General features: G+C 46.4%; 1 protein-coding gene across 2 annotated transcripts in view; it reads left to right on the top strand.

Annotated features, from left to right (window-relative positions):
- LOC144150121 (uncharacterized) overlaps window positions 1–3,062 on the top strand; it is a 36,393-nt gene extending 33,331 nt beyond the window's left edge. For both annotated transcript variants that reach the window (XM_077681947.1, XM_077681946.1), the window contains exon 5: window positions 449–3,062. In XM_077681947.1, coding sequence (XP_077538073.1) covers window positions 449–1,233 — 785 coding nt within the window. In that variant the 3' untranslated portion in view covers window positions 1,234–3,062. The remainder of the gene's footprint in view (window positions 1–448) is intronic.
- Window positions 3,063–13,685: the final 10,623 nt, after the last annotated feature.

The raw sequence follows: 13,685 nt of genomic DNA, 5'->3' as shown, positions 1-13,685 counted from the left end.
TCCCTCACAAAAGGTTTATTAAAATGCTAAAAATACACGTTTCAGCAACCACACACTCGTTCAACGACTTGTTCACCGACTTGTTCACCTTATCACTGCATAAGCCTTCCGTACGAAAGCTGAAACGTCTCTTTTACCTCTTTGGCAAACCTTTGGTCCGCGATCACACGCTTTTAACCATGAATATTCTGCCTGGCCGGACGAGATTTCGTCAAACCTTTAACTTTATGGCTTTTGGTTGGTCATCTTGGTGTTTTATTGTCCACCGACCGCTTGATGAGAACTTATCTTTGCGACAAGTGCTTCGATGTTCACCGAAAAAGCATCCTCAGACTACAAGTGGATATTCTGCGCCAGCCGTTTATTGTAATATTTAGAGAGTGGGTCCGAAGCTGAAGCTTTTTTTATTTGAAGCCATCCACTTGAACACTGTTTCTTATCTGCGCAGGTAACAACTGGGGCCGCTGTGACAACGGGTCCAGCGGCGTCGGCTGCGGACCTCAGGAGACCTTCCGCGGCTGCGCCGACATCGCCATAATGGACAACCTGAAAGAAGGAGACGGTGGCGACGGCGGCTTCGACGTCGGTGCCGGTGACATTCCCGCTGTGACGCGCCCACCGAAGCGCCCGGTGACTCCTCAGACGCCCTGGTGGGGTAAGGGCGGTCCCAAGGCACCAGTACCTCCCAAGAAGCAGCCCCCGCACGGCGGCTACCCCTGGAAGACGTCGCCCACCCGCAGGCCGTACCACGAAATCGAAGGCCACACCAACCACCCCATCAAGCCGGTCGCTCAGCCAAAGCCAGTTTACCCAGCTGCCAAGCCTGAAGTCGACAACGGATCTGAAGACGGCGGCTATGACCAGGAAGGGCACGGCGGACACGGCGGACACGGAGGACACGGCGGACATGATGGACACGGCGGTGACGATGCGGCTTCTGAGGGCTACACCAAAAGGGTGCCGTTTGAGAAGACAACCACGGAGTATCCATCGACCATGTATCCCAGGAGGTACTCACCGAAGCACGGGTACACGTCGCCGCCCAAGGACACCAAGAACAAGCCTCCGTTTTCCAAAGGAGGGGGATATCCTCACAAGCCCAATGTGCCCAAGGAAGTCGTGGGGGGATGCAAGGGCGTCGGCCTGTGGAAGAGGGTGCCGGGCCTGGACAAGTGGTGTTGGGACAACTGCAACCGGGGATACTGCCCGGCGTCTCACTGCGCCTGCCACTAAAGACTCGGGCAGCATTGCGGAGTGTTTAAATTCTAGAGTTTTTTTTTCTTTTTTAAGTTTAAATTGTTAAAAGATGATTTTCTTCCCGCAGCCCACCCTCCCACCCGCCGCTCTTCTGCGCAACGTTTCTGCAGCGCTCGACTGCCGGACGACGTCGACTTTACTCGTTGTTTTTTGGTGTGCTGACGTCGGGCCGGTGATGGGCCCTGGACTCCCATTCTTCATACCGTGACTGTCTATTTTCCTGCTTCGTGTTTTCACTACTTCTATTTATGCCTAGGACATTCACGCGATGAACTTCTGCCGTTCTTTTTTGGTCACGGGATGCAAGTTTCAACTTGTGGGTGAATGCCTAGGCTGTATTTATTTCATCCGCGTCTACATGAGTTCGAACATGATGAGCTGAAATGTCGGTGGTACACGCAGGCACCCGGGTCTTCGCATTTAAGGTTTGGGAGTCCTAGTTTCTAGGGCGTGGTCATAAACTAAGATGGTTCTAAATGCCATTTGGTTCTTTGGCATTACTGTCGACGGGAGCAGGAAACTCATGCGAGCTCGTCCCTGGTCCATACATCTTCTGAATCACAGTTGGAATCTGAGCCGTGATTGGTACCTTGAGATGTTTGGGAAGCTGTTAAGGTTCGCGACAAGTTATATAGAGTGTATACCGACGCACAGGCGGCCACCACAACATGGATTGGGCTATTTGTGGTTTATCTGGCTCCGACATATTGCAAGTGAATCTCCAGCACCTGCTCCATATTCTGCTCCGCAACACAGTTCAGCTTAGTCAATGAGCGCTCGCAGCTTTATCTCCAAACTTTATCTCCATCGGCGTCAGTGGCGTAACAATAATCAGTGCGCAGACAGAGATAAAGGTGGAAGCGATCGATAAACTGAATCGATTTACATTGTCGCAGGCCCGACAGCATTTCAAGCTAGTTATAAACACAAACAGTTTTGTACTCGGACAGACAGACGGCGAGGGATTCTAATAGGCGTAGTAGCCACAGAAGTATAGTGATGCAGAAAAAAATAACAAGAATTACGGCTGCGTTTTTACTTTTTAAGCTACGCAGAACATGAAAAATGCCGAAAGTGACGCATAAAATAATTCAGAACATCAAAATGCCGAAATTGACACGAAAAATAATTGTCCTACCAACTACCACGTCACCAACGCAAGTGACGTCACCAGTGGCGTCATAAATAGTGCTGTAATAGTTTTCGAATAGTGTCTTACTTCACTATTAAAACGAACTTAAACTACTCCCTACCAGCTAATACGGACCGAATCTAAGAATTATAGGTGTACCAGACGTATACGAATGCCTTCAGAATCCGCCGATAGGACACAAATCAATGTTACCAATTTTCAAGTGGCAAGGCCCTGCCACTCACTGTGCGAGCAGGCCTTGCACTGATGTGCCAAGTTGTGCCAGCGCGTTTTACAGTGTGCGATGACCGACACGTCTGATATTGTGAACAAAGTGTACATGCCGCTCCTATATTTAATTTCATCGTGTGCATGCCTCACATCTATAGCATCATCAGCGCGCTATATGTATTGGCAACGGTCACACGAATAGTCTATCCCAAAGTGAATCATACGCTTCCTGCAAGGTGCTTTCGCCTTGTGGCTCACTCATCGCTACATCTCTTCCCTGTCGCCGACCGGTGTGTTTATGTGTGTGGGATTGTGCCGTATGTCTATTATAAGTTATACTATATACGCCGAGGTTTTTGTTATTGTTGTTGATGTTTTTTTCTTCTCGGTTCACTGAGCCGACGTGTGATATGACATTGAAATAAAAGTCACACACGCTGTATTCGTTCCTTGTCAGTTTCTCTTACGCTTACCAGAGTGGTGCGAAATGAAGCCACTGGTTCCACATGCAACAAGCTCATCATGGGCAAGAGCGTTGTGATCGTTAGCTTCGCTGCGAGCCCTTCGGCTGCACCCGAGTCTTCACGATTTTGATGCATAAGTATTAAACACCTGTCTCTATCAAAGCGCTCGAACATCTTCGTACCATATTCCCCCGTGTAGAAAACTTGTCTAGGGAACTGTCTAGGGAACCGAATGGGAACCTTAAAACTTGTCTAGGGAACCGTAAATAATTCCGTAAGCCTAAACTGTTACAACTTTGATTGGAGGGACGAGGAGGAATGCCTTTAATGATGAAGAGAAGTCAGCCTGGCAGCGGGCTTGGCTTCCTACTCCACATGAACATGAGATGTGCGAAAGTGAAGGGAAACGAAGGCACAAAAACTCATACAGACACTACAAAAGCAAATAAGCACACAAACTGACAAACGCAGGATCCCGCACAGAGTGCACAAACAGAAGTTAATTTAAGGCAGACATTCACAGAGTTTCGTTCAGGTCGGAGTCATGGAGAAATGACACGAAGGCCCGTGTACACCGTGTTGCCGCGGCAGTTGAGTGCCATGGACCAATGGCGTGGCAAAGCTTCAATGGTGCATCAGCACGCAGTCCCAAAGTTTTCTTCGACTACAGGGAACGGGTGCTTAACATTGGGGGATCTGGCCCCCACCCCGTCGGTATGATTTTTTGATTAATGTTTTAGATTTCCATGTCCCTGCAATGTTTTAAGGCGCATTCCTTTTACAAGGCCGCGGCAAATAAGCTTTACTCAATCAAGTAAATGACTCTGCCAAGGAGGAATAACGCAGCACAGGCCATTTGCCCCTATTGAGGCAGGAAGTGCCCTTGGCACTTCGTGCCTCAACAGCCCAAAGAATGTCACATACCACGTGATCCATGCACTATGTAGTATGTTTTTAGCGTCTGATCACCTCACCCAATAAAATATTCACAGCCATTGCACTCGGTGAAGGTGGATGACCAGCAGGAGCTGCTTGTCGGTCATTGGTTGGCCCCAACCAACCTCCTAAACCGGACCGTCGTCTCGGGGAAGCGTTCAGCGGCATTGCGGGTAGGCTTCACTGACCGACAGACAGTGTGGCAAAGCCAGCTTGCAAAGACCACCTAACACCGATCTTTTTCAAGTTGTCTTCACTTCTAAATACCAATGCATTGATGGGAAGACACTTTTCAAGGGTAATGTACGCCATCTTACATCGAAATATGAAGCGCCGCAGGCGAGCAGGTGGTCGAGGGGAGAACGACTTTTTTCGTTCTGCGGACGCAAAAAAAGAAAATCAGGGGAGTTATTCTACTTACCGCGAGATCAGCCTGTGGGTGGTGACAGTGTCTCGTTGCTAGTGTAAATGCTCCGTTGAGCGGTCGCGTGCATAGAGTTTCTTAGTAAGTAGACTAGAGAGGAAACTGCGCCTGGTAATCCATGTCGTCGTGGGGGCTTTTGGCTTGCACTTGGCATGACAATTGGATTCTTAAGCGGTTTTGGGGGATTTGCTTTCTTCACTATGCATTAACACGTCATCGAGCTACGAAGCCTCCCAGTTCTCTGAGAGCCCTGTTCTCTGGGAGCCGTAGCGGGTAGTGCGTGATAGTATGTACACCCAAGAACAAAAGTTTACGGACCACGAAAGCTGCAGTTTTGGGTTACTTCTCTGCCGCACGGCAGCCCGGGGTACTATATGCGGTATTTTTCATTACTTCAATAACTATACGAAATCTCACATGTACACGGCAGTTTGTCGGGCTGCTACCGGAAGAGAAATAACCGAAAATTGCCATTTTCATGGTCCGTAAACTTTTGATCGTGGCTGTGCCTGACGTTGGCCATGCCGGAATCGAAGGAGTGTATGACTGAGCGGATGATATTCCGCCACAAAGTTTGTACCTGACGAAAAACAAAAACAAATTGTACTTCGACGAAGACAAGATACAACAGATACGGGCGCCGGTACCCGTCCTATCTTGTCATCGTCCACGGGCTCTGTTCTAGACTGCGCAAATTGCCGGCAAATCTGGAAATTTGCCGGAAGTCTTTTCTTATTGGCTTTGAGTTTTGGTCACGTGCTTCCGGTTGACAAAGCGGTTGTGTGTGCTGTCGTCATTTTTACGTTTCATGACGTTTACGGGCACCAGTTCCAGAGTTTGCCGTATTTCCCTTTACTGAAAGCGCATAATTCTTGGTCGGTAAATAAAAAACTAGACTAAATGCACCAGGCATTACAACGTAAGCCTTTCTTTGATATTCTACAACAATACTGCTTGTAATACACACCCTCTCTGTGATTGGATGAGAAAGCGTGATGTAATTTAAACAGTTGGTGCGAACGATTACGTCACACATCGGCAACTTCAGCCGGCGTAAAAGTGACGTAATGTTACGTAACAGCTTCAAAATGGCGGCTGTTTTTGTCGCAAAATACAAGCAAAATAGGGCAAAAAATTGCCCCGGCTTTTGGCGCCGCGAAATGTCCGAGAATTTGCAGCAGGCGCAGTTTCGCATGACGTACGGTTTAAAGCATGTTTTCTACCGAAAGAATTAATAGTTTCGACTGTTTCCCAGTCAGCGATCAGGGAGCATACAAATAACGTGCCGTAGTTTGCTTTTATGTTTGGCAATAAGATAAAAATTACTTGTTTGGCGTAACCGCAACATAAGAAGGCAGTACAAGTCTCCCCATGACAAAGAGAACCCAATGTATGGTATTTGTCCACGCACCTCCTAGTAAGCTGCTGGGTCACATGATCGAACTCAAGAGAAAAATAGCAAAGAACAATGGCTCGTTTGTTCATTACAGCGTAGATTGAAGTCGATCTTGACGAATGAGTGAATCGGCGACATCGGTGCGCTCCGCGGTTATCAGGCGTAGCGCTTTGCTGCTCTTATGTGTCACACAAGCCATGGTCCCCGCCGTCTTTTTCTGTGATCACGCCATAAACTTGTAACAATGCAGCACACGATAGGGTGGCGGCGTGGGAAGGTGATAACGCAACAAAGCTTGCATTGAAGCATTGAGCCCAACTATGTTACTAAAAGCGATTGAAAGAAATAAATAGATACGGTAAAAAAAAATGTGTAATGTTCTTTAGCTCGACATGCGCCTTTCGCTCACTTTTGGATCAACGTTACTCGATCGCCTTGTGGTGTTGACGCCAATTTTCACCTGCAGAAATGTGTTTTTCTAGTCAGCCTCAGCTACCGTCTTAATTTTTATAGTACATGCCAAGTGTTTTTATGTCTTTCTTGCGCAATATTTGATACCTTGATTGCGATCTTTATTAGGGAATCGTCAAATTACACTGCATGTCGTCATAGCTATAGGTGCAGCACGTCACCGATTGCTTACGTCGTGCTAGCGAAAAAAAAAAAAACAAAAAAAAAACAAAACAGGGGCGAACTGTCGGCAATTTGTGCAGTCGAGAATAGGGCCCGACGGGTGTTTAACGCCACGTTTTCTTTTTTCTTCAACTATAAACCAACTCGCTCAGAAGCAAGTTTTTTTAAACTGTAGCTGACGGTCGGGTCACCGGCTCACCACGAAGACGACGTTTTCATAGGCACGCTCAAGAAACTTTCCAAACTTTTCAAACAACTTAATATTTGAAATAATGGTAAAATTAATAAAATGAGAGTCTTTAATGAGTTTTTCCCCAAATGTTAACATTGTTCGTAACTACCACCTTGGCCTGCAGAATAGCAGGCACAACCGTGCCGGCAGAAATGCGCTTTACTTCCTTTTTCCTTAGTTTTAAAAGTCTGTTTTATTTTCCACTAACATAATTGCACACTATTCTTCGCGTTTTTGTGGCACTTTGTTTAAATTTGCGGTCACTAAAACGTTTCAATCCAAGTCAGTGATGAAATTAAGGTGAGTGGATGGTGTAATGGCGGCCCATTACTACACAAACGGCCTTGATGGGAGCCGAATAGACGCTAGCGCCAGATTCCTCTCTGGCGTATACATTGTAAGAAACTCTATATGGTAGCGTGTAAGTGCAACCTGTGGTTGTGCGCGTCGTGTATGTTTCGCGAATCATGTGCGCATAAAAGCCGTGGACAAGAGTGGTATGATGTACTTCGGTTGCTCAACGTTCGATGTATTGCATAGACGCGGCAATAAGCTTACATTAGTACGATAAAAAGCGGTGACCTGCCGGGAAACCCTGAGTGGTCGAAATAGCGTCACAGTATACCTGCACACCGTGGCATGCAGCAAGCGATTTCCCGACGGTGACCTCAAACAATGAAGAGAAACAAAGATAGGGAGAGATAAGGAATACGTAATCTCAAGGAATTTGGTTGATAAAGGCAATTTAAGTCGCTTGGTTTGTTAATAAACTGTAATAACACCGTTAGGCGGGCTAGTTGGTACTCAGAATTCATGCTGAATTTTTGCGCAGCGTAAGACAAGGACAGATACAACAAGGGACACGAAGACCAGCGCTGGTCTTTGTGTCCCTTGTTGTATCTGTCCTTGTCTTACGCTGCGCAAAAATTCAGCATGGTTTGTTAACTTGCCGCTAATTGCCTTTGTGGGTGGCCTTGAAAAGCTGACCGCACCACTCCACTGCTCCCACATTCATTACAGGGGCTGGCGATGTTTTGTTGCATTCGGAAGGCCAAGCAAAATTTCTCAAACCGACACAAATGTCGCACAGTGCCATTGGCCACTGTCAAAAACAGTAGTGTTTTTTTTTTTTTGAAAAGGTGCACAGAGACCTCCCCGAGCACTGGCTTTTTGGAATGTGTAAAGTACGCCTCCGCAAATTTCTGGACTTTGGGCGGAATTATTTTTATGTTTGCTTTATATCTGCAAAACGACACATGCTCATTCTTTACAATGTCGTGGCAAATGTACGTCTGTGTACAGGTACCGTTGTTTCACTTGAACGTTTCCGCGCAGTTACTGTTGTCCTTGAATAACAACCACACCCCTTTCAACAAAACACCATGGGCCGTTGCCAACGGGGAACACGATCGAACTCATCAACAGAAAAATTGTACAGGATCTAAACAGTTATAACAGTTTCACGTGTGAAGCAATGACTATGGCGACGATGTTTCCGGAAACTAAAGGAGCTCGTTATCTCGTAACGGTCGCTGATTGCTACTTTCCTCGATATAATCCGCAAAAAGAGGTCACCAGTCCATTGCTTCCTTCCAGACGAGCAGTGATATTCGTTTTTCACCGAGCGCAACCTGAACGAGTAGCCGACGGGAAAGCGGCATCTACACTAGGAGTAGTTCGTCATCCTGCCTCCAGGGGCCAACTGTCTTCGATCTCGGGGCGAATAAAAGCTCCCCTCTAAAAATTAGCACTGGCATAGCTCGGCTATGCCAGGATATACGAAGCGTGAGCTAAGGTTCAGCTGGTTATTCTTAGCTTTCCTGGTTGTCTAGGATTGGCTTGATTATCATGCTTACTGCTGCCTCGATGACACACACACGGTGTACGCATTTGAGCACGAGGTCGCGGGTTCGATTCCCGGCCGCGGCGGCCGCTTTTCTGATGGAGGCAAAAAGCAAAAACGCCCGTGTGTACGAGATTTCGGCGCACGATAAAGATCCCCAGGTGGTCAAAATTAATCCGGAGCCCTCCACTACGGCGCGCCTCATCGCCTGCGTTGCGTCGGCGCGTTAAACCCCACAATCAATCAATCAATCACGGTGTACGCATTATGTGACACATGCATATTGAACTGAATACTGAACAATCAAAGGTTTTATAGCCATCACTCAAGGCCCTAAGAAAACGAGGGAATTGTAAACGGCCACCGTCTCTCGAAAAGCCTGTTCTGATTGGCTCTCACTTTCGCTATAAAGGTTGAAAGCCAATGACGAAAATGTCTTTGTGACACCATTATAGAATGGCGGCGCTCAGAAAAAATTAAAACCGGCCGGGGCGGCCATTTTTCTGATGGAGGAGAAGAGCGAAAACGCCCGTGTGTTCGAGGTTTCGGCGCACGTTAACGATCCCCTGCAGGTGGTCAAAATTAATCCTGAGCCCTCCAGTACGACGCGCCTCAACGCCTGAGTCGCGCCGGCGCGTTAAACCTCACAATCAAATATAAAGATTATAGGTAGAACTTCCGCAAAATTTGCATTATTGCTGAAATGCAACGTGTTATACGGTTTGCCATTTTTCGTATTTTTTATATTTTTGTTATTTATTATTTTTCAAGATTTAGTTCCACCAATTATCTACATTTCCCATATTATAACGACTACAGTTGGAATTTCCTCAAATCTGCATTATTGCGAAAATGCAGGGCGTTACAGAGTTCACCATTTTCCGGAACTATTTTATATTTTTCTTAATATTTAGTTTTTTAAAACTGCGTTCGACCAATTATCTCCCTTGACGCTATTATAACGATTAAAGGGGGAAACTTTCGCGAAATCTGCATTATTGTGGCAAATGCCATGAGTTATAGGTTTTGACATTTTCCGTAATTTTGTAATATTCCGTGTTATTTTTTAGTTTTTCAACATTTCGTTCGACCAATAATCTCCATTTACGTTATTATAACGATTACATTTGGTACTTTCCCGAAATCTGCTTTATTGTGGAAATGCAGGGCGTTACCCGGTCGGTCAGTTTTCGTAATTATTTTACATTTTTCTTGCTATTTTAGTTTTTCAAAATTTCTTTCGACCAATTACCTCCATTTACGCTATTCTAACGATTACAGGTGGAACTTTCGCGAAATCTGCATTCTTGTGGAAATGCAAGGCGTCACACGTTTCGCCATTTTCCGTATTTTTGTATTTTTTTATTTTTTAGTTTCTCAAAATTTCCTGCGACCAGTTATCTTTATTTACGCCATTATAGCGATTACAGGTAGAACTTCCGTGATATCTTCATTTTTGTGGAAATGCAGGGCGTTACACGGTCCTGGCTGTGGAGGTACTCGGCAAAGAATGCTACGCATTAACAATCAAATCAAGAAAAAGTAAAAAGAAATATTTAACACTCCAAAAACAGCGCAGAGATAAGGGCGGAAAATGGGGCAAACCGGAGCGGTGACGAACAATTGTCGAACGATTCACCAGAAGAGAATAAATAGACGGAAAACACACAGTACCCAAGTAATCGTCCGTTCAGGAAAATGTCAACATTCCAGATATACAATGGAAGCCTATATCGGTAAGAAGAGCAACCAAACGGAGAGGGTCAAGGCTGCAATCTCTTGCAAGGCTCACTCAACTGGCTAGATATGCGATCTTCCGTTCTAGAAGTGCAATCGATGGCGTGCTCACAGGTTGCTCCCCCCGATTGCCAATCACCGATCCCTGCAATATTTCCCGACCCGAAGCGTCTGAATGGCGTTTCAAAATGCGTGTTTCTTTCAGCTTTGAGTGGCAATCGGTTTTCTCACCTTTCTTGAAATGTATTGCAAGATTACTGACCGTTTATGCGCGCAAGTGTACGGATGTTCCCGAAGACACTGCGTAAACTCGATCGTATGGAATCAAGGATTTTATACACAACACAGTCCGTATAATTCTGATGCTGGTTCCCATGCTTTTTTCCCACATATGGCTCCTGGGCCCCGGTTGCTATTAGCCTTGGCGCACAGAGGCCAGTTTGTTGTGCGCTGAAAAAACAGTCCGCACGCCTGCCTTATCGCCGATCTTCTTCCAAAGGTGTAATACCCTATGACGTTTAGGCGGCCCTTTGATTTTAAGGGCGAAGTGCGAGCTAGGGACCGGGGCTGTTGGCGTCTCCTGTCGTCGTCTTCGTCGCAACTGTCGTTCGTCTCATGTAGTCACGGTACTAAAACATCGGGTAACTCGTTACTCCTCACGCTAGAACGTAACGCGTACAATAAACACACCGGCACACTCGTTTACGCCTCGTGCTAGAGAGCTTCGTGCTTCAAAGACAAGATACTTTTACGACAAAGCTGTATACCCTTACCCCCCCCCCCCCAACGGATTCACCTCCGTGGGCAAAAAACGCCCAGGCACCAAGAACACACTTATACACTGCACGATTCGCCCCTCCCCAGGTTTCACGTTAGTGGATATATGTGTTCTTGCGACCGTTTTGTTGCCATGTTAGCGTTGACCCCTTTCAGGAAGTTTCTTCAGCGCCAAGAGACACAAGGAGTCATGTCCGTTTAGGGTCATAGTCACTGAAAGGTACGTAGCAAAATGAATTTGGGTGATTCCTCCAATCTTCTCTCTCAAGATTGCTGACGGAAGACCCTTTTTGTGTTAGGTACCTCAGAGCTATCTCAGGCTTTCTCGGGACACAACCGTAAGTTATTCTTAGTGGCTTATCGGTGTACTTTAAAAACATGCATTACTCCCTTCCTGGCGCCTTGGTCTTGGAGGCTGTGAGTGAGGCAATCGACTCTTTTGGGAGCATCAGGTTCCAAAATGAATGCGACATCAGCACGGAAAAATTCCTAGAAGGATTATCATTTTACTTACACTCCAATTTTGTTGCTCACAATGACAAACTGCACATCCACAAAAAGGGGTGTGTGCGTTCACTGCTCCTGTGCTCGGAGACTTGCTACTGACTGCCTTCGACAGGCGTTTGCAATCCGCCCTTCAGAATTTGGCCATCGTGAGGGCCTTTCGTTACGTCGATGATTTTCTGGTGTTCGAAGTTTTGTCGACAGTTTTGACGACGTTCAAATTGACAAGTCAGAGAACACAAGGCGGGAAGTTGAGGTTCCGCATCGACTTTCGGCGTGCGCCACGTGTGTTGGGAATGCACTCCAAGAACGCAAAAAAGGTCTACCACCGTTGAAATCAGCCCACTCGAAAAGTGCGAAACGTGGCATTGCTGTTGCAGCTATACAGAACTCGCAATAAGATCTTGCCCGCAGGCGATGACACAGAGCTTAGATAGCCAAATCAACAGACTTCGAGAGGCAGGATATCCTGCTCCTTTGTTGTGCAGCTCCGCAGAAAAAACGTCAGCGCTAACATAGCAACAAAGCAGCAAAAAAAAAGATATCCAATGCCCGCCTAGACGTCATCAACGTTACTTATTATAGTAACGTTGGACGTCATATCCTGCATTCTTGCGGTATCACACCTTTTGAAGAGACCGGCGATAAGGCTGGCGTGCGGGGCGTTATTTCAGCACCCACCAAACTGGCGTCTTTTTGCGCCAAGGCAAATAGCAACCAGGGCCCAGGAGCAATATGTGGGAAAAGGCATGAGAACCAGCATGTGAATTATGCGGACTGTGTTATGTATAAAATTCCCCATTCCACGCTGTCGAGGTTACGTAGGCCAGAATGGTGGATGCGTAAATGAGTGCATTTAGTAACACACGCAGACTATGCGTGCAGAAACGGGAATTAATCGTGCAATACTTGCAAGAAATGTGAGGAAGACGATTGGCGCCCAGTGCTCAAGGAAGGACGAATTTTGAAACGCTATCGAGACGCTCGCTCCCGGGAAATATCGCAGGCCTTAGTGATTGGAATTCGGGGTGAACAAGGCGGAAGCGCGCCATCGACTGCACTTCTAGAACGAGAGGTCGCATATCTAGCCATTGAGTCAACCTGGTATTGCATAGCAGCCTTGACCCTCTCCGTTTGGTTGGTTTTGTCACTGATATAAGCTTCCATTGTAGGCATCTCGAGTGTTATCTTATCCTTCAGCGGACGCATGCTTGAGTCCTATGTTCTTTTTATGTTCTTCCGTGCATTTAATGTGTTGTTATAAATAGTTCCCCAGTTGTTCGTCAGAGTTCTTGGATCGAGCGGCCATACAGTCTCGCCCTATAACCAAGCGTTCACGTGAGGGGCTGCCAGCCTGGAGAATCTGCAAAACACTCGCAAGCAGTCGGCCATCAATTAGTAGCTCCACGAGTTCGCTTTCGCCTTCTGGCTGCTATACTCGGTTACAACTTAAGAACGGCAACGATGATGATGATGATGATTGCTATTGGCTTCCCCTTTGTAGCGGGGTGATGACATGTCATCTTACCAAAAAGGACTAATATGCCCATGTTTTACACTTTTGGTTTAATACTAGCGCTGCTTAGGGCAGGCACAAAAGGCTTATTAGACACAAAATAGTTTTTTTTTTCTATTACAGGTGGTAACTGTCCTAGGCAATATTCCCCTCTCTGCTTTTCATCCACCAGCATTTTAATCTTCTTTTCGTCCCCTCGACAGCCTTGAAGTTAACTTCCTCTCTGATACCCTTAAATCCTAGGGCTTCTGGAAGCTCAATATTCCCTTCATGTAGATTTGGATGGATACCCTCACATTCTAACACTATGTGCCGCATAGTTTCTGTTTCTTTTCCGTAGACCACGCATACCTTATCATTTTGTGAATACTTCCCCACAGAACTCTTAGTTCGGAGGCAACCTGCATGCCCTAGCCTCAAAAAGCAAAGAACTGCCCTGGGAATTGTCGTAGAAATTTTCCTTTCTGACGTTCAATTTCTCAGCCCTGTACATCTCTAACGACGTTTAAGCTTCCATTTTTTCCCTCCATTTATTCGTTTCAATCTGCCTTGTCTCTTTTTTGGTTACCTTGGCGGTTTGGATTCTCCACTGTTCTTTCCCTA

This window comes from Haemaphysalis longicornis, unplaced genomic scaffold (genome assembly GCF_048455015.1).
Source record: "Haemaphysalis longicornis isolate Haplotype H1 unplaced genomic scaffold, Haemaphysalis longicornis Haplotype H1 scaffold_8, whole genome shotgun sequence".
Lineage (NCBI taxonomy): Eukaryota > Metazoa > Arthropoda > Arachnida > Ixodida > Ixodidae > Haemaphysalis > Haemaphysalis longicornis.
This window is presented reverse-complemented; position numbering and strand designations above follow the sequence as displayed.